A 25,802-nucleotide genomic window follows, 5' to 3' on the forward strand; every position below is an offset into this window, starting at 1 on the left:
GCACAAAATTTTTGGGGTTTTTCAAGAGCGGCACTGCATTGTAATAGGCAGGGCGCATCAATTACCATCAACTGAACGTCCTGCTCCTCTCGTCCCTTAGTTTCATAAAAAACAAAACATATGTAACATAAATGAATATTTTAATTTTACCACATATTTGGAAACGAGCGACCATCGTCAGGCTATTTAATTATTAATAAATTAATATGTTAATAATAATAAATAATTAAAAAAACATTTAGGAGAGGCCCACTGTGTTTCTTGTTCCCCTTGTTCTTGTGCCCCTTCTTCTTCTGTGGGGCGTCGAATGGGTGGTATTATTTGACGTCTATAAGTGATTCAAAATTCTAATTTGAATATAAAATATGTGAAATTGAATTTGATAGCAAACAACAATGTTTCGCATATACAAATAATTGGAACCTCGAGGCAGTCCGGAATTAATGTATGACTCTGATATCGCGATCTTTAAATGCAATACTCTTTTGTCAAGACGTTACACTTAAAAGCAAGTAATTATTAATAATAAATATTCTATTTTATTTTATAGGTACTTATTATTAATTTAATATAAACTTTTTCTATAATATGTTTTTAAAGTCCATATCATTTAAAAATATTTCGAAATTTGGAGCATCATTAATTATTATTAATAGTTTATCTTATAAAATATAAAACACAACCTATTCTTATATCTAATGAATAAGTTAATATTTTGGCAAAGAGATAGGGGCAGTGGGTGAAGCCAAGAGTGTGTCGTCCGGGGCGGCAAATGTCGCGTCCCGGGCGATCGTTGACGTTCGTATTGACGCCCGTCTTCTTTCTCGAATGGCGTGTGCAAGGAAGAACGTGCAGAATATCCCGGTGCTCTGAAACAAAAAGTATATATGAGTGTCATTCTAGTGAATTTAATCTGTGTCTCGACACAGATCCGTCTCGCTAAAGACTATTGTTAGTCTGTGGCAAATTATTACCATAGTGAAATACCAGAATACTATTATTACTAACAAACTTACACTGAATTTGTAATATATATCTATAAATAGATGAATATATTTAACTATGCTGATATTAAAATCTTAGCCTGGATATAGCGAAGGTCTTTGGTCGTGTATGGCACTAGGCGCTTCTCTCCAAACTTACATCATTTTGGCTTCCCGAGATCTTATGCAAGTGGTGCGGTTCTCAAGGAGCTTTCTTCCACGTACTACAAAGCTGTGGAGTTAGCTTCCTTGTGCGAACGATACAACATGGGTACCTTCAAAAAAGCGCGTACAGCTTCATTAAAGGCCGGCAACACTCCTGTGATTCCTCTGGTGTTCAAAGAGAATGTGGGCGGCGGTAATCACTTAACACCAGGTGCGCTTGTTCATCCTCATTTTGCATAAAAAAAAGTCAAACTAAAGTTAACTATATTTATTTATTTACAAATCTGTTTCAAAACCGCTTTTGATATACCATTGTTTTAAAATTCACTTCTGTTCATGCATCATGTTTTGCTTTCTTCATCATCAACAATAGGTTACTCAGTAAATATGTATTATGTTATTTTTCCCTGAATACGGCGCGAGTTCAGATTCAATTATAGACAAACACTTAATGAATTACGTAACTTTTTTCGAATATATATTCTATATTATCAATGATTTTCATAAAAATAAAATATTTTGTCATCCCTATTTCTCCGACTTGAACGCGAGTTGCTGTTTAATATTTAACACTTACTTTTACGACTGTTATTCATGTTGATTGCACAATGTCAAAATATATCTCATGTAACTACAATAGTTCAGCCATAAATATTGTTACAATATAAAAACTTCTAATTTTACAGATATTCAATAAATATAATATAAAATAAATATTAATTTACGTGTATCTTATTTAGTTAAAATTATTTTTATTTTGTTAGGACTCATATTTGTATAATATTTTAATATACCAAATGTTAAAAATTTTGTATTGTTTGTTTTTGTTCGTAAAACGTGTTTATATTACCAATAGTACTACTATCGAAGTTTCGAAGAAGAAGGCTTAATTTACACTGACTTTTGTACATGTTGTTTCACATTATAATGATTATAAAGATATCTTAAAATTAATTAATACATTACAGCTGTGAAAAAGTCGAAAAATTTGAGTTTAGAGGTAACCTCTATTTTGAGCAATGTACGCACATTAAAATTATGGCCTGTTTTTATCGGTTGTCTAACAGCAAGAGACTATTTAAATGTGTAAATTATCTAAGGCGGTCAAAGGCAGAATTCCCCGAAATTCTAAAATGAAAACAAAAATTATACCGGGAGAAATTCACACTAGGACGCTTCCACGTATCGTGAAACAAGACATACAGCTCGGTGCTTATTATAGATAAACAGGATAACCCTAAGTCTCTACCTACATTTAAAGGAAGTGGCTCGATGAAAACATCTTATTTGTAAAGAAAGAATTGTCTTAGATCGTGTTATAAAACCTCTTAGGGTATAGGATTTAAAATTAATCGAAATTATTCGAAAATTTATGCCTCAGACCTTAAAAAGAACGGAGGCAGAAACTCAGCGGGTTTTTTCTATTTTATTTATATAAATAAATTTTGGCCACAGTACAATTTATTATTAAATAGCCTGAGGGCAGTCGCTCTATTCGCAATCTGTGCTATTAAGGAAGTTATTTACCTTATGGTAACCTCATATTAAAGTTTTAACAATTTCTTTTTGATGTACTTAAAACGTTTTTTGTACATTATCTGGGGTCATGTTGTGAATGCATATATATTATACATTACCCAACATAAGATAACTAACTCGACTTAACCGAGTAGTAGGCATAACAAGTTTATGGTTATTCCTGGTATTATAATTATCACAGTTTGGTTGCTTATGGTGTTCTGATTTGTTTTAATATATTTTTTATACTCAGAATATACACAATAAAATTATAAGAATAATATAAGTAAGTTATGTAATTTAAATTGCCACTAATAATTATTAAAGTAAAGGTAGTATTTAGTTATATATACAGGGCGTCCCAGGGCTTTGCCACATGAAGAGGAAGCACGTTAAATATTGTAGATGTAACATTCTACTGAAAGAATACTTTATTTTAATTTCAAAAACAATTTAAACTGTCATCATATTTTCTTTAAATAATTGTTTAATTGAACCGGGAATCTATATAGTATAAGCATAACTTCAATTTTTTGCAACTCACCAACTTTTAAAAGGCTATAAGCAAACTATGCTATAGCCCTAGAATAGTCTGATTCCAGCTATATAATATGGTTAATTATTATGACTCCATATGATACCGTGAAATTATTGAATTTTCAAAAATAACTAAAAGGCATTAAGAAAATTACGTCACCTACCTACGTTAAGTACAGAGGCTTAACACAGAACGAGGAAGTCGAGGAGGAATGAGTCAGAAGTATTTGTTAGAACAATAGGCTATTACAAGCTTGGAATACCAACAGTTGAATCCACTTAACGGTCCGTTGATACTTCACGATGTTAACTATTAATAACTCCAGAATTAAGGACGTGTTTGTGCGTGATATACCGAAACCAGAAAAATACGAGAAAATGTTGGTTTCTTAACTACAAAAGAGACAGTGGACTAATCTAGCATCTAGAATAATTATAACCTAGGTCCTAAAGAATCATTAATGTTATTAATGTATGCTCATAGGCTCATAAGTGAATTTGCTAGAAACAGTCATAACTCATAACCATAATCTTAACACCAGGAATAGACATAAACTTATAATGCCTACTACTCGGCTAAATCGAGATAGTAAGCCTTTTGTGGGGCGATGTATACGCTTTTACAACAAGATTCCAGAAAATATGCAAAACAAAAGTATTACGTTATTCAAAAGAATTTTTCTTCTTCTCAGGTCTGAGGCATTCGTTTTTGACTTTCAATAAGTCATGTCACACACTATTTTGAATAAAAGTATTTGAATTTGAAATCCACATCTTCCAGTGCAAGCTCAGAAAAATGGCACAAAAGTTATCAGCACTGCTAGATGACGAAGTACCAATGGCCTATCCATGGCGTTATAATCATACACCTGTATGGGAAATCCTTAACAGCCTTAACAGCCTGGAGCCTACATAATTTCAGTACAAACTGGTGCTGACGGTAAGGGGAAACTTCGAAAAGCGAAAAAAGGGCGTACACCTTCCTTAAAGGCCGGCAACGCTCTTGTGATTCCTCTGGTGTTGCAAGAGAATGTGGGCGGCGGTGATCACTTAACACCAGGTGACCCGTACGCTCGTTTGTCCTCCTATTCCATAAAATAAATAGAAAGAAAGAAAGAAGGGGAAACTAGCAGAGCCTAGTACCATGAACATTGTTATGGAAATAAAAATTCAAGAATCACGATTGCAATGAGTTTTATGTGCGCTACCTAGTACCAAAAATACTCTTAGAATTATAAAAAAGAGCAAGACTGATACTTAACTCAAGAAAGCAAGACAAGAAAGGGCAGATAAATGAGTAATAGTTTGCCAAGCGCTGAACAGACCAAAGCGTGAAAGAATAAATACTGTGCACTACAATATAACAGCAACAAATACAGTACAACAATGCTTTAGAACTTGAAATATATTTCCAGCAAACCATAAATCTAAAATAATATTGTTGAATTTTATCCAAGCAGAAGTTTTATGTTGCCATGGTAACAGTATGACAACCTAAACCTGTAAGTAAAAGGTTTTCCCTAAATTTGTCCAACAAGGATAAATTCAAAAGTTGATAGTGATAACCCATGCTACCTATATCAAACACATAATTTTATCATATTTTTAACCGACTTCAAAAAGGAGGAGGTTATCAATTCAATCGGTATTTTGTTTTATGTATGTACGTCGATTACCCTGAGATTTGTGATCCGATTTACGTAATTCTTCTTTTGTTCGATGCGAACTAGCTGCCATTTGGTCATTTACATAGTTTGGCCCAGTAGTTTTCACTTTATGAATATTTATATGAAAATTATAGTCTACCTGGATGACATAATTGCTTTCTATGTACGGCTTTTTTTGGAATTTTCATTAAGGTTGATTACATATTATTACTAACTGCCACTAGTACGTAAAAAAAAACTACGTTTAAAAAAACCGACTTCAGAAACTAAAAAGTATCAAATAACTAAAAATTTAATTCACCTCTTATGCAAACCTTTACCTTTACGTATAAGAGGTGTATTAAATTAAATTTTTAGTTATTTGATACTTTTCAGTTTTTGAAGTCGGTTTTTTTAAACTTAGGTTTTTCACTTTCCATCACGTGAGTCTTTTTTATGAAAATAAAGGACGAGACGAGCAGGGCGTTCAGCTGATGGTGATTGATAAATAAAAATTAACAAAAAATATTTGAGCGGCACTACAATTGCGCCGTCACCTTGGGACATAAGATGTTAAGTCTCATTTGCCCAGTAATTTCACTAGCTACGGCGCCCTTCAGACCGAAACACATATTACTGCTTCACGCCAGAAATAGGCACCTTTGTTGTACCCATTATCTAGCCGGCTTACTGTGCAAAGGAGCCTCCTACTGGTAAAAAGTACACCTTCCTTAAAGGATGGCAACGCTCTTGTGATTCCTCTGGTGTTGCAAGAGAATGTGGGCGGCGGTGATCACTTAACACCAGGTGACCCGTACGCTCGTTTGTCCTCCTATTCCATAAAAAAAAAAGTCTCTTGACCGTTTGCCCACTCTTATATAAAAAAAATATTAGCACTCTGTGGTGCTTGTCATAATCAAACACAAATAGTACAACAAACATACGGGGCAACGAGTACCATCAGTGAGATAAAAAGTTCATTACCACGGACCTGTGAACATGAGTAATTTTTAATTATTCATAGTTGCGTGCCGTGGCGCAATCTTCTATTGTGTTGTTTGTTACAACTAACGAGAGGACTTTACGTAACATAATATTTTTATTTTTTATAAATGCTACTTAGAATAGAGGAGACTTCATTACATCTTACGACTTAACAAGCTTGCACAAGATTTTCTTAGCTTCGCTTTCGTGGCGTAGTATAAAGTTTTATTTGCACAAACACAAATGCGTCCTAAGCTGACATTAAGATAGCAAAAGAAATATTCTTGCTTATAAGTTTACAGGATTTCCATTATCAAGGGCACCGCCAGTCGATGAACTAGATCAAGTTAATGTGAGAAGAGAAAGCTCGTGGTCGTTCAGAGGGCACTGGAGAGCGCTATGCTCGGAGTTTCCCTGCGAGATCGAATCAGAAATGAGGAGATCCGTAGGAGAACCAAAGTTACCGACATAGTGCAGTGATTGCGAAATTGAAGTGGCAGTGGGTAGGACACATAGTTCGACGGACAGATGGCCGTTGGGGCAGTAAAGTCCTCAAATAGCGACCACGTACCGGAAGATGCAGTGTTGGTAGGCCCCCCACAAGATGGTCAAGATCGTCAGAATACGTTGGATGAGGGCAGCGCAGGACAGATCATCGTGGAAATCTTTGTGGAAGCCTTTGTCCAGCAGTGGACGTCTCCCGGCTGAATGTAAGAAGAATTGGAAAAGTACGAATTGTGCGTTTAGTTTCAATTGTAAGATATTCCCTTACTTCTTGTACAATGGATAAGGGATTTTTTCTAGTTCAGTTTTGCGTAAATTCTAGGTCAAATATAGTTAAGTGAGGGACTATATGTATTGTAAATTTTATATGTGTTGCTTTTTATGTTCATTGATTAAAACGTCTGTAATTATGAAACATCGGCTGAATAAACGTTTATATAATACTTGAGTTAATCGATTTTCGAGTATATACTAATTGTCTGATACATTTATCAATTTAATGCGAATCGCCCACTCTTTACGTGAGGTATATCAGTGGTATTAACCGTCTGGATCAAACACAACAAGAGCGACCTCGGTTTCCCTCCGGAGATTATCTCTTCAATTTGCCGTCATTAATACATCCAGCGCACTGGCTCTGTCAGATCCGATGAAAGTGACAGAGATGAGAGATGATAATAAACGTTTGCTCCCACACAGGTGCGGGTTACAGAGCGCTAATCGACTCTAAGTACATACTATCACATCCGCTGTTCATCGCGGCCAACTAATAGCAAATTGTTATATAAGCCAGCTCTTCTCGTGTGTATAAAATGGTTGCGTCATATGCGATACACAGAATGCAGAATCTTTCAGAATTCAATGGGTTCAATTTCTTAGACTTACTTCTTCGGCTAGACTACCTGACAGCACGGTAATGCTTGACCAATTTTGATTTGTCATTGTGTGCGTTAGTTAATGGTTTCACATTCAAAATACTAAGGAGGTAATTCCAAGCGTAGCTGACTGTTTACGACTTTTCAATTAAAAACGGATACTTACAGTAACCTTAGAATGTTATTACTAACAGTAACAATAGATTCACTTTTCTATCTAACGCTTTGTTTCTCTAGGCGACGGCGGAATGAAAGAGAACGAATGATACAATGTAACTGTAGCGAGGCGAGTTGGAGAGAATAGAGACCTGGATAGTTTACATATGGACAAGGCCTAAGGCCTTAGAAGCCTAAGAAATAAAGAAATATATTCGAGAAATATATTGAGCCATAAATTTTCGAATGGGCGCTAGTTTTTGACATTCAATAAATGATTTCATGTCCTATTTTAATTTTCCCTATTTAGATATACATAGATAATAGATACCTCCGTCAAAAACTGTACTAATTTTGAAGTAGAAAGCGACTTTTAAATCGGCAAGATTACAGCCATAGTTACTATTTTAATCTACGCTCATTAATTACAGCATTATTCAGACAACTAGCCGTTGTAATGGTTAACTATGTCACTTACGTAATTATTAAAGAGGGGACTTTGCTTGCCATACTACAGTAATGCATAGTGTCTTTTCACATAAACTGGCAAGTAAATTATCGGAAATAGAAATGTATGTATTTACTATTGGGAGCGACAATAACATAATACATTGCCACAACAAATCTACTGTCACCTACTGTAACAACATTGTCATAGAAACTTTAAAATATTTCTTGAATTTGTGCTCCGTGAGTCTTAGTATACTGTCTGGTATTTTATTGTAAAATTGAATTACAAGAACAATGAAGGAGCCCTTAACTCTAGCTAACTTATAGTTTATTTTTATTCTTCTTGAATTGAATGAAATTTGAATTCATTAATAGTTTTTGTAACATACATTATATTATATGTATTGTGAGGACCCTTTCCTCACAATACATTTAATTGGATGTTTATCAACTTGAATGTTTCCCGAAGCGAGTCTCTTGGGCGCATATTATAATGTGTTCTAAGAGACCTCTTTTGGAGCAGAAAAATACTTTGAACATCCGCATCATTTCCTCACAATAACAAACCGTATAATATAATGCTATGGAAATACGCAAAATAGATTAAACGAGCTGTATTCATATCAGTCAATCTGATCTTTTTATCGGCAAAAGCTCGTTTCGGGAAACTGCAACTGGTAATTGATTACACAAAAAAAAATTTCTCGCAAACGACGCGGTTGTAGAATGCGAGACGTCAAATAATGCGGATGGAATTTGGTATTTTGACGTAATTTCCAGTGGTGGAATACGGTTGAGTTCTCCTCAATATAAATGCGGTAGAAGATGCATCTCTACGCCTATCGGAAATGAATTTAACGTCGAGCTGGCTTTTAATTTAAAACAAGCATAGACTTCACAGCAGCTTGAAGGTTCAGCAATATATTGTGTACTGTAACATAATGTAACAGTTCGCTCAGAGCCAGTCAATGTGAAGTGAGGCTAAGATCTAAGATTGCGTAACATATTGGGCGGCGGGCCTCTACCGCAAGTGGTGTGATGATGGACCACACTCGATGACGTCACCGTCGTAGGAACGCTGACATTTGGAGCAAGGCTGCTCAAAGATTTGATATACTGCGTATGTTTTTATCATTTCTATTAAAATATACAAATACTTTAATTTAATCCTATATAAGGATTGGCGAACCATCGTTTTGTGCGTTTATTGTTTATACACCTCAAGGATTAACAAAAAATATTGTACATCCAATGGTATTACGATTAATTAAGTTTTTGCACGTTTAAAAAATATACCTGTACATATTCTTAGTGTCAAGTTGTTTACCTTCCATTAATACGAATTTAAATTTTTACTCAACACAGCTTCAGCATTTAACTTACCCCATAGTACACACTATCGATTGGTCGAACTGTAGTAAAATAATGATGTTTGATATTATAACAACGTTATAATAAAAAAACCAAAAAGAGAAAGACAGAAGATGTACAATCTGTATATGTATAATAATACATAAGATGTAAACGTCAAGAAATATTATGTTTTTAGACCTGCAATCCCTGTTGAATTCCATGACCTTATTGTACGCAAGACGCATTGTATGTGTGCCAAACAGAAGTCCGTTTCGTCATTGTAATCACTTTATCCTCAAGTAATAAACCACAGCCTTGAGGTTCGTTTAAGTAACGCGAATTATCGTACGTGTGTCACCGACGCAGAGGCCATTAGGGTTGTCAGTCGTCATACCCGAATCATAACAAAATATTAATTGGTTTTAATCTACATACTTTATATACATCTTTGGGAGAAGTAACAAGGTTTTTGAAGTTATACTTCTTTGGGTTCGTTAGGGAAAAATTATCAAAATGAGTTTTACGATGCGCGCGCAAATTCAACACCCTGACGTTAGCTGGTCAACTAGACCATTTGTGTCGTTCTTCAGCTACCAAGCCTCTTGTAACTCATAAGTCCACTGAAGCACAACCAATGGACGAGAATTATATAAATTTAAATGTATAATTTCAATTTTATAAGTCTTAAAATAAAAAAATAAAAATTCTCTCTAATTGTATAAAAATAATTTAATAATATTTAATTACCTACACGTTATATAACTAAATTCTCCGTTATAGTAATATTTGCATTAGTTGTTTTAAATATATTCATTATTACAATATTGTTTTAGCTGTTTTACGAATTTTTTGAATTAGGCGTTTTTTTGCGGAAATCCATAATTATACAAATGATTTTAGTTTTCTTTCGTTGTCTCGCCAAAATCTGGCACGAGACTGAAGTTAAGTTTAGTCTCGTGACAGATTTTGGCGAGACAACACGTCCTGAGGATGCCTCGTGTAGAGGCGAAACACGTGTCGAATTGTTTTAAAAACAAATATTGGCGGAATTAAAACTAAAGAAAACTTGAATCATTTGTGTTTTAGGAATAATATGCATTAAAAATTTTTGTTTTGTTACGCCAAAAAAGAATCACTTCTTGCGGGCGTAGGTACATAAGTACACACACACGTTTTTTGTAGCTTCTTTTGTAGATTTTAAAACTTTGTCTGTAGTGCCTAAGCTGTTTGAAAAGATAGTATATGATTCATTATTACCAGCAATTAGACCGTTCATAATAATGAATCAGCACGGACGGGTGGTAGGTCCACCGAATCAAATCTGTGTGAGTTTCTAGAATTGACATTAGACGCAATGGAGAAGGGATATCAGGTGGACGCCGTGTATACCGATTTCTCAAAAGCATTTGACAAAATTTCACATAATCTATTAATAAGTAAGCTTAATAACATCGGTATACATGGTGACCTCCTGAGATGGCTATCCTCATATTTACGCGATAGGTCCCAAGCCGTAGCAGTAAAGGGCTATACGTCTAGTTTTGTACCAGTTACATCTGGTGTGCCTCAGGGCTCTCATCTTGGTCTGCTTCTTTTCAACGTTTTTATCAATGATGTGACACAATGTTTTCATCATTCCAAAATTTTACTGTACGCAGATGACACAAAAATATTTTCCTTTGTTAATTCTGTTGAACATTGCCATTGCAAGAGGAGTTAAACACATTTTATGAATATTGCTCTGCAAACAATCTAAAGTTAAATATAGGTAAATGTCATGCCATTACATATTCTCGAAAGAAACAACCGATCCGTTATTATTATAGGTTAAATAACAAAACAATTGATAGAGTGACCAAGGTCAGAGACCTAGGAGTACTACTTGACAGTGAACTAAACTTAGCCACTCATATTGAAAATATTACAGCTAAGACTTACAAAATGCTGGGTTTTATTTTGCCGACAATCAAGTGACTTTAAACATATAAATACGTACATTATGTTATACAACTCCTTAGTTAGAAGCCATTTGGAGTATGCTTCTTCGGCATGGAACCCCTTATATTCTACCTATATTAATCAGATTGAAAAAAATCCAACAAAAATTTTTAAGGAGACTAAGGTACAAATTTGGTGACTCAGTGCCGGAGTTACATACTTTAGAATTAAGGCGTGAACACAGAGATCAGACGTTCTTGTACAAAATAATTAACAACTTTGTTGACTCTCCACTCCAACTTAGTCGTATTTGCTTCAAATGTCCAATAATAGGTCATCGATCCACCGATCAAATATTTTTAGTGCCACTCTTTAGGACTAATTATTGTAAGAATAGATTTCTTATCAGAGCTTGCAGAACACACAATGACTGTTATAACCACATAGACATATTTTGATGTAATAAGTACGATTTTGTATCTTTTGTTAAAAAAATTGGTCTCTAAAGGTTATATTTGTATCAGTGAAATTATTGGCTCTTTAAACTATTGTATTTTTTTGTAATTATTTTTTATAAGTCTAAAACTTCACTATGTAATAAGCATCGTTAGGAACTATTTTGGCTAGTGTAATATTTATAGATTATCATACCTTTATGTAATATAAATAGCTGTAAGTTTCTTTATACAAATAAATAAAATAAAAAAATTTTTTAGAACTTGCCTTGTGTCCGGAGAATGATATCGATACAAAAAAGTACTTAGTATAGTAAAAATATATAATATTTTTGTCTCTATGTATGTCTGGGCAAAAGCAAACTACTGAATAGATTTAAATCTAATTGTGCATTCGATTTTGTAAGATAGCTTTTGTTCTTATAATAAAATGTACTGTATTCTAATAGTGGGCACTCTTGTACCCAATGGATTATATGCTTCATCAATTAATTTACAAAAGAAGGTGTGAAAGTGACAGCCCTAAACGAATGCTGTTTATGGTGCCGCGAGGTTATATTAACATGCTATATTGTGTTCTCCATACTATTTTACCAGTGGGAGGCTTCTTAGCACAGGTTGCCGACTGGATGGGCACTAAAACTGCCCCTTCTTCTGCTGTTAAGCATTCAAAGTCAAAGTCAAAAACATTTTATTGACATAAAATCAACAGAGTGCTCGTCAACGTCAATCACCAAAAATACAATTCAAATACATGCTAATTATTGGCTAATTACACAAAAGTTTAAACATATATATTTTAGTATTAATGCAATCCAGTAAATAATACAAGGCTCAACCATAAAATCCATAAAAAATAATAACTATAATACTATTGAATTCCACATTGTAATATCGTTTACGTTTCACCGTCTTATTCATAATGACTTAGCGGAGATTTAAAACATCGCTAATGTACGCTTGTTAAAAAATGGGATTGACATTCGCATATTAGAGCTAAAACGCTCATTATCTCTTCGATAAAGCTGACGTTAGTTATAAGTAACTAGGACCCTTCTATAAACCTATTTTAAGCACTCGAACGCAAAAAAACATGACTGACATCGATCAGCTGTCTCGTATTTGACGTTATATAATGTGTTAAATAGCTTCCCGCTCAAAGTTGTTCACTTGTTGTGACTGCAAAACTTTGATTTTTGAAGTTTTAACTTATTTTGACAACTGACAAATCATTGAAATTGAAAACATGTCTGTTTCCATTGACAGTTCCTCATTATTTTAGTTAAGATCATGTTATTTTGTATGAAATGGCAACATTGCGTACTATAGAGACGTATTAGATATGGGAGATTTATCTAACGAATATGAGTCATGAATTTTATTGAACGTTCGATAGGCTTAAAACACGTTTTAACTAATATAGCTTTATACCTTCTAAAAGCGTTTTATTATGAATAAGGCAGAGAGTCTTTAAATTTTGTTTATTGATAATTTAGATACACTTTTTGGAAATTTATTGTAATATTTAGTTATTGCATGCAAAAGAATTGTATATTTTACAGAGCCTAGTAGGGGGCACTATAAGCTTGTAGTTATTTTCACAAGGACTATTACATGTTATATACAAGCACAGGATGCCGGCTAGATTATGAGCACCACAACAGCGCCTATTTCTACCGTGAAGCAGTAATGTGTAAACATTATTGTATTTCGGTTTGAAGGGCGCCGAAGCTAGTTTAATAAATTAAATACCTCTGAGAGTTTTCTATACTCTCTACTATACCTCTGAGGATTTTCAAGAATCCCAAGCGGCACTGCATTGTGTTGGGCACGCCGTATATTTACCATCATCAGAACGTATATCTCGTCTCGTAATTTTTCTCTTAAATAAACTATTTATTAATAATCAAAATTACAAAGATCATTATCACAAAAACACTCCTGCGAGTCTGACCGAATATATTGTAGAATGTGATCTTTCAGCGAATGAAGTGCATTAGAGTTTGGATCGGACATTGAAATTATGTAACAATGTGACGTGTTCTGGGTTTTCTGCCCATCTCGTCATGCATTTCCTTGAAACTAAATAATTACCTAAGTCATTCAACATACAGACACTTATGTCCTAAAAGGCCCCCAAACTCATTTATTTAGATTGATTATTAGAATATTCCGAACACGTTTGACTAATGGCATTAAAAACGGAAGTAAGCAATAATTGCGCTATTTTAAAACCACAGTCACGTTAAATTATTGAAATATAATTAATATTCTATATATATAAAGAAATAAAGGTATGTCAGTGCTTCCCAAAGTTGGCTTATTTCCGAGTCACCTTCCGAAAATTTTCCAACTTTAAGCCCCAATCTCTTGGCTGAATTAAACAAAAGAGGAAAAAATATTTGAGCATTACTAATATGTTACCGTTGAAATAAAAATAGGTTTATAATTTTAATTGTATTTTTTTATTACTTAGAGATAGATATATGCAAGATATTTCAATGAGAAGGATGTATAGGTAATGTTTTCCCATTTTCTTTACTTGATTTTAACATCAAATTCAACAACTTTAAGTTCTTCTTATCGCTGTGAGTTCGATAATCTAATTTATTACATCCTTCAGTTTTAAAATTTAGCCTTATTTGAAAATCCAGCCTCAAATAAGTATGAGGTAGTAAAGGGGAGGAAGACTTTCAAAGCTTCATCAAACCTGTTTACTAGATCAGATAATAAGCCAACTAACAGCTATAATTTAGATTACTGTTTACAATTGAAACTATTGTTCTTTTGACGCATCTTCTCATAAATCAATAAGGTCTTCATTTGCTTTTGTTAGCATAGTTGGTAGATGGTCTTGAAATGTGTTACAAATTCCAATTCAACAAGTCAAGCTTTTTCATCTCTTTCGAGAAATAGGCGTCAAAGTTCTTTTATGCAAAGGTTAACGAGATGGATAAAACAGATATTATGTTCATATTAGGCACCACTTGATTTATATAAAACACTCATTAATGTAAATCTTACATGAATCGAATTCGCTCGCGACTCAGTTGTGATCCACGACCTACATTTAAGTAAATGCTGTTCTATATAATGCGAATATTAACGCTTATTAATTAATTAATATTTATTTAGACGGTTATCCAGTACATTAATTTTATTTGTGATTCCATTAAGAATCTGCAGAACCAATTTTAAAAGTACTTTCACTGGTAGATAGCTAACTCATGCTAAAGGAGTAACTTAGGCTTAAAATCATTTCATTAAATCCGTCAATTAGATAAACTATAAGAAAGTGAATCTGTAAAGGAAATCTACGCAGACAAAATCGCGGGCAAGCGATGTATTAAATACTTGAATTAAACCACAGTTTAGTAATTACCATTAGGAACAAGGTAAGTTTGTAGATTTGAGATCTGTTTTGGTTTCCTTTCGAATACTTCTCAAGGCGAGCGTTGGTATTAGCAAAATTGGTTTGTAGAATGTCTGTCATGACTGGTATAGTTTGCAAAGGTCTTCTATCACTTATTAGGTAGGCATAATTAGAATATATAGCAATTGCTCTGAGTAGGTCCATGTATTATGATTTACGAGTTATGATCGTATGAATTCAGATTCAAATATTTTTAAGGTTAATAGTTCATTTGGTGCTTTAGGGTTACCTTCTATTTGACAATATTGATTATTCTTTCTACAAACGTAAAATAGCACGAGGAATAAAAAAATATAAGGATTTTTGTTAAGATTAAGGATTGGTCTCCGCTGCGCTCTAACTAGATACCGCACTACCTAAGAACAATAGCTTTCTTATTACGGCAACTTTATATTGTAGTTTGTATTGGCTATTTGTAAAGCTGCATGCTTGTGTGCGTGGCATCTTGACAATCAATGAAATCTTTCAAATTTTGTAACTTATATACGCGTCGTGTTATTTTACATTTAAATTAATAAAATACAAAATACTTACTGATGATATATTGTGATCACAATGTCTTTCTTATTTCCTGTAGTATTATTTTAACAAAGTTTTACTACGGAAGCCGGCATTTTAGTTTCAATTATTAGCAAAGTATAACAGCACATGTGGCGCGTCAATGTTACACAGTGTTCGAGACTGGCTCGAGTACGCCCACAATCTAGTTGGAGCGCAGCTGAGACCAATCCTTAATCTAAGGATTTTTGTTTTGTAACACCAAAGAAGTACACATTTTGGATTTTTGTATGACTTATTCAATGTCAGAATGTAGCTGCTATTCGAAAATATATGAATCAGACCTGAGAAGGCTGGATCCTTTTAAGAAAAAATTGGATTAAGTACATAAAATATATGTCGTGAACGTATTTCATGAAATAGCCTGGCATAGTCGTAATCAGATGTTTTAAAATTATTGCTATCTAATTAATTCTTTAGTTAATTTAAGTACTGGTAATGTCAAAGTGAAAGTCAAAAAAACTTTATTCAATTAGGCTTCAACTAAGCGCTTTTGAATCATCACAATAAATATTTCATTTTAATTACTCTGAAAAGGTAGAGCTCGTGAGAAGAAGTGGCAAAAATGTAAGAATAAAAAAAAAATATATTCTCTTTGATAAACTTGGTATCTGTTTTATAATGAATACTTAATAAATAAAACAATATAATCTTTTTCGTGTAGATATAATGTGAATTTAAAACTCATACCTGCACAAATATTATTTATAAACTATAAAATTTGTGGCTGTATTAGGGTTGGCCATTTTATTGTTGGATAATTTTGATGTTTGAGATATATTTATTCCTTCTAATAAAAAACCAATTCAAGGATACGTAGGTATTACCTCATGTTTTAATGATGGTAATTTATGATACAACCATAAACATCTAACTTACGACATGGCTGTACAAAGCCGTGCCTTGGAGTGCCTTCAATAACAACATTGTTTCCTAAGTAAAATAACTCATTGACTCACAACAGTTCTTTGAACACACAAAAGTTGGCCAGAACTCTTGTGTGACATAATAAGAGGTTCGGCTGAATTGTGTATTGTTTGTTTAATAATTTATGACTTTGTTTACACCAGTGTAAGCCACTTACACCACACGTCACAGTTAATGAGTGACGCGACGTGAAGAGCGAGAAACGAGGCCAGACTAATTATTGTTTAACATAGAAACCACTCTGATATAAATAATTTCAAAGGGAATTCGTCAACGAATCTAATCAAAACAAAACAATATCAGATAATTTATCAAGATCAAAGAATACAAATGATTTGAGTTTTCTTTAGTGTTAATTCCGCCAATATTTGTCTTTAAACAATTCGACACGTGTTTCGCCTCTACACGAGGCATCCTCAGGACGTGTTGTCTCGCCAAAATCTGGCATGAGACTCAGTCTCTCAGACTCAGGCACGAGTCTATGGATTTCCGCAAAGTAACGCCTACTTCAATAAATATTCAAAGGTCAAAGAAATAACACTTCTGAGCGTCAAAATTGTACTTTAAAGTTTTATCCATTTGCAACCACTTCGGAAAAGGTTAAGCTTTAATTAATTAGGGGAAGTCGAAGCAAGAAACTCATTGTCACTCTTTTAAATTAATGTCTACAGCTTCATTGATTTACAAATTATTTTTTGTATTACAATGTATATTTAAAGTGACGCATAAAAAATACTCAAACTTAGGCGAATAAATAAAAAAATTTGTTCTTGAAATAAAACTTTTAATAAAATAACGAATTATGCGAGCATTATTTATATAAACGTTACACATGTAACGCCAGGTCAAGAGAAAGACGCATTACATAATATTATGCAATATTTTTATTAAGACTGATATTAATCAGTAATACATATCAGTAATTCAAATCTCTATAGACAATTCGAACCAACTTTGCTATCATTTTAATATAAAAAAAAATATATGCTGAAGCTGAATTTAGAAAATGACTTCATGATAATATTTTTTTGTTTCACGATAGTATTTTGTATATGACGAGCCTTCGGTAGAGTCGCATGTGTATACTAAAAAACCCACGGCTGTTTCAGAAATTTCCACAAACACAGAGTTTTACGTTTCCGATTAACCCTGTCGATCGGTCGGGGGTTCAGCGTGGGCAGATTCTTCCGTGGAAGACGCTTATAACCTCTAACTCTTTTCAGTGCGGTTGGGCTTTATGTGCATTCTGTATGTAGACCCTCAAATCTTAGCAGAATTAACACTTAAGATAATAATATTTAGTAAATATTTACTTATCCCGACTTCTCATATAAACGGGCGACATATATAGTTTAAAAGTATTTCGTTTGAATGTACGAAACTTGTTAATTAATTGTTATATACAGATAAGTTAAATAATAATGTAGGTTCTCTGCTAAATATCAATTACACTATCAGAATATCAAGCATTGTATTGACTGAGTGTCACGTATTTTGGCCAAGGCATCAATCTGTAAATAGATAATATTCAGACCCTAGGGTCCGTAATGCAACTGTTAACACTTACCTAATCCATGAGGTAATTTCAGGCTAATTAATATACTTGTAACGAAATTTTATTTAATAAAATAATTCCGATGAGTTTCTTGTATCCGTTATTCTCAGGTATGAGGCATACGTTTTCGAATGTAAAATTATTTTTGACTTTCAATAAGTGATTTAAAATAGTATTTTAATTTAAAATATAAGTATTTTATTATGGTGTTATAGCGACATACGCTGTACGCACGCTTTTACAATTTGAGCTGTGTGACAATTTGAGTTTATGAGATACTTGGATACACCCGCCAGCTGTTGCAGAAAGGAAATTTAATGTTTCGTTATATCACATGCTATCTTTAACTGTCAAAATGAAAAAGAAAGTGACGGTATTGTATTTAATGAAACTTTAAAGATACTTTGTGCAACTGGCCTTGTAGTACGGTGAGATACGAATTGACAGGTAGTTAATGACAGACTCAGCGCCATTGGTTTTGCTCCGAGACTTCTCCGACTTATCGCATACTTCTTGCGTGACCGTCAACAATATGTCCGGCTAGGTCTGTTCGAATCCAACCTTTACCACACGCTATCTGGGGTTAGTCAGGGCTCGATACTGGGACTTCTTCTATTTCTCTTAATGATTAACGATCTTTCAGATGTGCTTGATGATTCCCGGTGTCTCCTTTATGCTGATGACCTAAAACTCTTCAAAGAGATCAAATCTGATTCAAATTGCATGGCACTCCAAAATGATGTGCCAGCTATGTTCCAGTGGCGCTTGAGGAACCGTATGGCATTTAATACATCCAAATGCTATGCCATGAGTTTCGATCGAAAGTGGTGCCCACTAGAGTTTGATTATAACATAGATGGTGATTTGATATCTCGATCAGAAACTATCAAAGACTTGGGTATAACATTCAATCGAAAGTTAACCTTCCATAATCATATTACCACTCTGGCAAAAGAATCCTATAGAACTTAGGATTTGTTTTGAGGAATTCTGGGGATTCGACATCTGAACCAGTCATAAGGCTTTTATTTGGTGCTTTAGTGCGCAGCAAGCTATGTGTGTGCGGAATCCGCATGAAAGTACTTATGTACTCCTTCTCGAAAAGGTACAAAAATCTTTTCTTAGGTACCTTTACAAACGTATGCATGGATACTACCCCTATATGTATCCCACAAAATTTAAGCGAAAGCAACAGCAGCTCACAGTTATGTGCATTGTTCTCAGAGGTGATATAGATGCGCCGAGTTTGCATGATGAGCTATGCAGAATTTTTGTATTTTGTACCGGACAATTACTGTTCGAGGCGCAGGCATAGATTGTTCGCGAGTCCAACATCGCTCGCACCAACTCACCTATACCGAGGTATCTCTCCGCTCTCAACGCTTAAATAAATAAATGTCATGCAATTTTCAATAAATTGATAAATAAATAAAATAATTGGATTCTCGTCGGGGCACGCAACAAACACACATACCGCAGAACAGCCCCTCATAATATAAGCTACATGTGGTTTTGTATACAATTAAGTGTAAACATACTTACTTATTTCTATGACTTTGCATTAAATGTAATTTCTAACATAAAAACACACGAATGTTGTTAATTACTGGTAACATTTTCTGAACTGGTGTAACTTGTTTCATATCGAGCGATGCAATCGTAAGGTTAGTGTCGGTTTCACAATCATAGAAAGCGGCATTACAAAGCAATGTTAAGGACATCAAACGGAAACTGTATGTGTACATACGTTGACTGCGAATTGCAGTTATTAATATTATCAATTCAACGATATAGATATTATATTGGTATTTAACCCTAGATCAAAATTATTTTCAGAAAGGATCAATGTCGTCATTATCTGTGTTGTTCTGCTTTTTGATATTTTTGATTTTATAAGTGCATTCTTTGTAAGTTTTTAAGCATACTCCTTTCTTTGTTAAATTTGCATGTTTTCAGTTTGGTGCTGGTTTTACCCATAAATTATCAGTAGGGGGATAAAAGAATTGACTGGAATAAGTGAATTTTTGTTTATTTCTTTTATGGTCCAGTCTCCTATCATGTTGAATTAATTCTGTTTTGGATTTCCCTCGGCATTCGTTTGTTTCTGCAATGGTTTTTATATTATGCAATTATATTTATATTTTTAGATTTAGGTAAGATGTAAGATAATAAATGGTGTTCAATTGTATGGGAAGCTATTACTGGGGTCACATATAAGTATAATAACTCAAAGAGCTTACATAGGTTTTGTTTCGCGTATCTCGAAAGATTTTAAACAGTCCACCACAAATTTAATTATATTATTTATCTCTCTGGTGCGGTCTTTTCTTGAGTATTGTTGTTCATGTTGGAATCTTCAATATAAAGTTTATATTAAATTGATTCAAACAATCAATCAGAAATTGCGTCACCTCAAGTATTAAAAATTAGTCTTCTGCAGATTTATAAAAATACCCTCAGAAAACGCCGTGATTTAAGAGATCAATTACTGTTGTTGTACAAATTACTACATGCTCCTACTGTCTCCCCTACTTTAAAGCAAAGTGAGTCTTGCGTGTCACTATAGTATAATATTATTAGGTGAATGATATAAACCTTTTTGAAATTCTTAAACTTAAAACGGCCTATGCATCAAATAATTTTGTATGTCGTGCATGTAACAAATATAATATTTTAAAATATTGTGAATTTGATGTCTTTTACCATACTTAAATATAATATTGGAAAAAAAATATGTTATAAAAAATATTGTACAACTTAATTAATAATAGGTAGTTTATATATATATAGTTATTTTAAATATACATATATACATATATATATATATATATATATATAAATACTCTTAACTGCATAAGTATTTACTGCCCGCTTATTGCATTTATTTTAACTTCGTCATGTTCGCTTAAATGTCACTGCTTGTGGCGGCGACATGGGACGGGTCGTCCCATTATCAAAATATGGTTGAGGGAGACGATGGATGGCTCAAACGTCATGCTCGTGAACGGGCGCTGTTTATGGTGGCAGGATGATCCTGTTGCCGGAGGCTAGGCTTCTAATGCTTAAAAGTTATTATATAAGTATATATTTTTATATATAATCGCTTATAAAATGCTTACAGAATATTTTTATTTATTTATTTACGGTGTGTGTGGATGATGCAGCTACTGTACTCAATAACTTTTGTTTTATATTAATTTACATTTACTTTTTTGACGTAAGAAGGCATTGACTATTTGACGTTTGTGTATGTCTGTTACATCACTTTACATAATATTATATTGTAATTGAAATGATTTGTAAAACGATGAAAATGTAAATCTTGATTTAAAAGAGTGGCAATGAGTTTCTTGCTACTTGTTCTCATTAGCTCAACCTTTTACTAAGTAGCGCTAGATTCAATAAGAAAAAATTTTTTGTCACATAAGTGTAATTTCCGTGACCTACATGAATAAAGCGATTCTCATTTGATTTGAATGTTTTATTGTATAATACATTGACTTATTTTTATAGGTATTAATTTATTTTATATAATACTAGCTGATCCGACAGACACTGTTTTGTCAATAGAAAAAAATATGATTTCTTCGGGAAGAATGTAGTCTAAAGCCAATCGGAAATGAGTTATCTTATTTAATTAGTTAAAAATGACACAAAAACGTATTTCTGAATGATCACACCCTTCAATGCCCTTGTTTGTAGTAGGCAAGACGGAGCGGGGAGGGTCGTGTCGTGTCGTGTCAAGCAATGTGGTAAATAATGTAGAGGAGTAAAATATCTAACTTATTTAAAACTAGCTGACCCAGAAAACGTTGCCATCATAGTTAAAGCTGTAGTTAATCCACTAAGTATAGGTAGCTAGAATAAAGTTCGTTTCTTACCACCTGAGAAACAAAGATTCTAATTAGTTATACATTTTTAACTATTCTTTCAATTTGATTTCTGAACGACGGGAGCACATCAAGGGAAAATCAAAATCGTTGTTTTTATTTAATTCCCAGCATTTTCATATTTATTCACCTTTTGAACCTTCTCTGGACTTCCACAAATCATTCAATACCAAAATTAGCCAAATCGGTCCAGCCGTTTTCGAGTTTTAGCGAGACTAACGAACAGCAATTCATTTTTATATATATAGATAAGGGTTAATATCATATTTGTATAAACAGCTTTTACATTACCGCTTCATAATTGCCAATTTTTTTAAGTATTAAAATGTATATAGTATGTTCTCCTTAAAAGATAGACATATGCTATCGCGGACTTTTCTGTAGACCTATCTAATATAAGATACACAATTCCACCGTACATTATTCTGTTATATCTCTAAGGGTTTAGACACCGTTTTTGTTGAATGCTGCTAGACGCCAAATATTGCCGCACCTCCAACAAATATCGTTAATAGATACAAAAACTTAACAAATTATATATAAAACCTTTCCCGAATACCATACTATTCGACTACTCGTGAAAACAGCATGATAGTCGATGCAATAGTTATTGAGTTTATCGCGAACAGACAGAAAGGCAGACGCGGCGTTGGACTTTGTTTTATAAAATCTAGAAATTATCATATTGTCGGGGTAAGCTATTTAATATTGGTTTGGTTTTATAATGTAATTATTTATTGTCCTGTTTGTTTCGCTTAAAAAAGCAAATAAATAAATAAATATTATCATTTAACAACCAGACCAAATATAATATAATTTATACATTCTGCATACCGAGAGAGCGTTCTTAATGCATTACATAATCTAGCAAGCCTATATATGAAATAACAATTAATGTAATGAATAACAAACAAAGGTAATTGGAAATGGAAAAATCCCTCAAGCTGGCCTTGACTGACCATGCAAGGGGAACGTAGAAACCATTTGATATTCCATAAACAATTATCCCTCAATCAATGACGGTGTAATTATAACCATTAGTCATGCGATGGTGCTGATAAACCCTCCATCCTTATGTGGCATAAGAGGAATGTGAACAGGCATTGTTATTTCATGGTCAGCGATTCTCATAAAGATATTAGCATTTTAGGTGGGTACATACCCCAAAAAAACTTTACCTTCCTATCGACTCGGCTAGTATCGGAATACTAGCCGAGTCGATAGGACTGGGCATCATAAATAGAGCACGGCAATATTTCAAGCCGACCCACATTCCAGCGCTCTACAATATTTTTCTACAAGGTTTATAAAATATATAATGTATAAAATATATCTATACCTTCAAGCATACTCCCAACTTGAAGGTCGGTCTCTTGACCGGCAAATTTAAGACACCGTGGTTTTTTATTTTAAAAGTGGCCATGCTAATTATATAGTTATTCTAAAAAAAATCAGATATAATAACATATAACTTTGCAGATTATGAGATACAGACCTCTAACAGGCAGAAGGATGAACAGCAGGGTATTCGTTACCATTTGGTTACGGAATCCTAAAAACGATTTTAATTCTTCTAAATCAACCCTTCTTTATTTGTGAGATTCATAGACGATGTGTTAACCTGAAAATTGCTTTGCAAAGTCGTATAAACAAGGCTCGAACACTAGAAATACTTTATCTGGCAAAACAACGATAGCTGGGTCATTTAGTGTTCAAATATTCATTCATCATTCATTAAATCAGAACTCTTCCGCGCTAAGTCGCGGTCATTAGGAATCCAACAATATAAAATGCCTTATCTGACTTCGTGTACTGGTTCAGCACCAATAACCTATCGTTAATTAGTCATAAAACTAAATATGGGCTTGTACAAAAAACTGCGATGCGACGTCGCAAAAATCTGCGAGCTACGCATCGCAAGAACTTGCGAATTGATTCGCATCGCGTATTTTTGCGATGTTGCGTCACACTAGTTGACGCCATTTTCCATTTTTTCGAAAAATTTTTTTTCGTCGGTTTTCAAAGCTTTATATTTTTGAAGAAAATAGTTTCCATCGGGATTCATAATAGTAATAAATGGATGAACCTAAAATCTTCTTTGTTTCTTTTTCCTGTATCTCCTAAGCAATAATAAAAGTGCACACTTCTTTTTACGATCCATGTCACGACCTAGTTTTCAATTCACAATACGTTTAGTACGGTTAACGGTCGTCCAAGGAATGGTCACCCTGGGAGAAGCCTTGCCGCACGAAATCGCATCGCAGCAATTCGTGTCGTAATTTTCTGCGTTGCGAATTCGCATCGCGTCGCATCGCAGTTTTGTGTACAAACCCTAAATCAAATTTACTTCGCGAAATGTCAATATAGGTGCGAATTGTGGGATCTGTCAGGAATGGATTTATGTTAGGTTATAATATTATAAATCGAAACCATTGAAATATTTGCATGTCTGTCAAGACAAAACATATACCTACTCTTAAATTTGTAACAATTTTACTTGTGAATGTTTCTGGCAAATAAAGAACTCTGACTTAGGCTTTGATCGTTTTGTAAAACAGAGATTTGATAAAACTGGTGGAATCTGCTATATATCTTAGCATAACTCAGGATTCTGAATTGCAATGAGCCCCATATTGAAGGATTGGCGAATAGACTTATTTCTGTTTCACACGCGGTTAAAAATATGAGATAATTAATCGACTTAGATACAGAGCGACTTTAGTTTTTTCACAGCTATTATGTCCTTTGCTATATTGTTATCGGGCAATGTATACCATTTTTTTACTGCAGAAGAGGTCTTTTCGCGCTGTTTATGACCTAGGTCCCAGAGAGTCATGAAGAGAAATTTTTCAAGAAATAAAGATTTTGACTGTTGCTTCTCAATATATTCTTGATAGTGTTCTTTATGTTCAAAAGCACATTGACGAATTTGCTAGAAACTGCGCAATTATAATTTTAGCACAAGGAACAAATATAAACTTCTTATGCCTACTACTCGGTTAAATCTAGTGGGAGGCTCTTTTCCACAGGATGCCGGCTTTTTCTGCCGTGAAGCAGTAATGTGTAAGCATTATTCTGTTTCGATCTAAAAGGCTCCGTTGCTAGTGAAATTACTGGGCCAATTAGACTTAACATCTTATGTCTAAGCGCAATTATTGTAGTTTGGGTATTTCAAGAATCCTTAGCGGCACTGAATTTTTATGGGCAGGGCGTATCAATTACCATCAACTGAACGTTCTACTCATCTTGTCCTTTATTCTCATAAAAAAATTGTCGAGTTAGTATGTCTTTTATTGGGCGATGTATATGCTTTTACATGATCCCAGATATTAGATAATGTAAGCGACTCTACGCAACGCCAAGTGATCCACCCGTCACAGAATACTGGGTCGCCGACAATTCGAGCTTTTCTGCGTTGAATGCGGTCACGTGGATCGAGCTGATACTGGGGTGCGCCAGACCAGAGATGACATCCAAAACTCCATATGTGGCCGAACCTGCGCTTTGTAGAGCGCTACAATGTGTGCCGTATTGAAGTATTGTCGGTCGTTGATTAACTGGTGACCCTCTTGGTATACCAAGAGCCCTCTGACTTGCAGTGCCAAACATGGCGGGTCGCTTGTGTTCGTTGTAACGTAAGCGTCGGATAGGCACTACACTCCTGACCAGGCAACGGTCAGACGTTCCTAGATGGGCGTCAATAGAGTCCTGGTAATTATAGGGATGTGTAGTCAGCAGAAGATCTAGTAAGGATGGCATGTGGCTATGGCTATCCACATCCGGAAGTCGCGTTGGCGACTCAACAAATTGAGACGGACCACACGCCAATGCAAAATTATGCACAGATCGCCCTGCGTAGTCTATGATGCGCGACC

General features: G+C 34.1%; 1 protein-coding gene across 1 annotated transcript in view; it reads right to left on the minus strand.

Moving 5' to 3' along the window:
- Positions 1-123: 123 nt before the first annotated feature.
- LOC126965385 (23 kDa integral membrane protein-like) overlaps positions 124-25,802 on the minus strand; it is a 34,415-nt gene continuing 8,736 nt past the window's right edge. The window contains exon 5 of the mRNA XM_050809003.1: positions 124-869. Within this exon, the coding sequence (XP_050664960.1) occupies positions 708-869 (162 nt within the window). The 3' untranslated portion in view covers positions 124-707. The remainder of the gene's footprint in view (positions 870-25,802) is intronic.

Source organism: Leptidea sinapis, chromosome 1, assembly GCF_905404315.1.
Source record: "Leptidea sinapis chromosome 1, ilLepSina1.1, whole genome shotgun sequence".
Lineage (NCBI taxonomy): Eukaryota > Metazoa > Arthropoda > Insecta > Lepidoptera > Pieridae > Leptidea > Leptidea sinapis.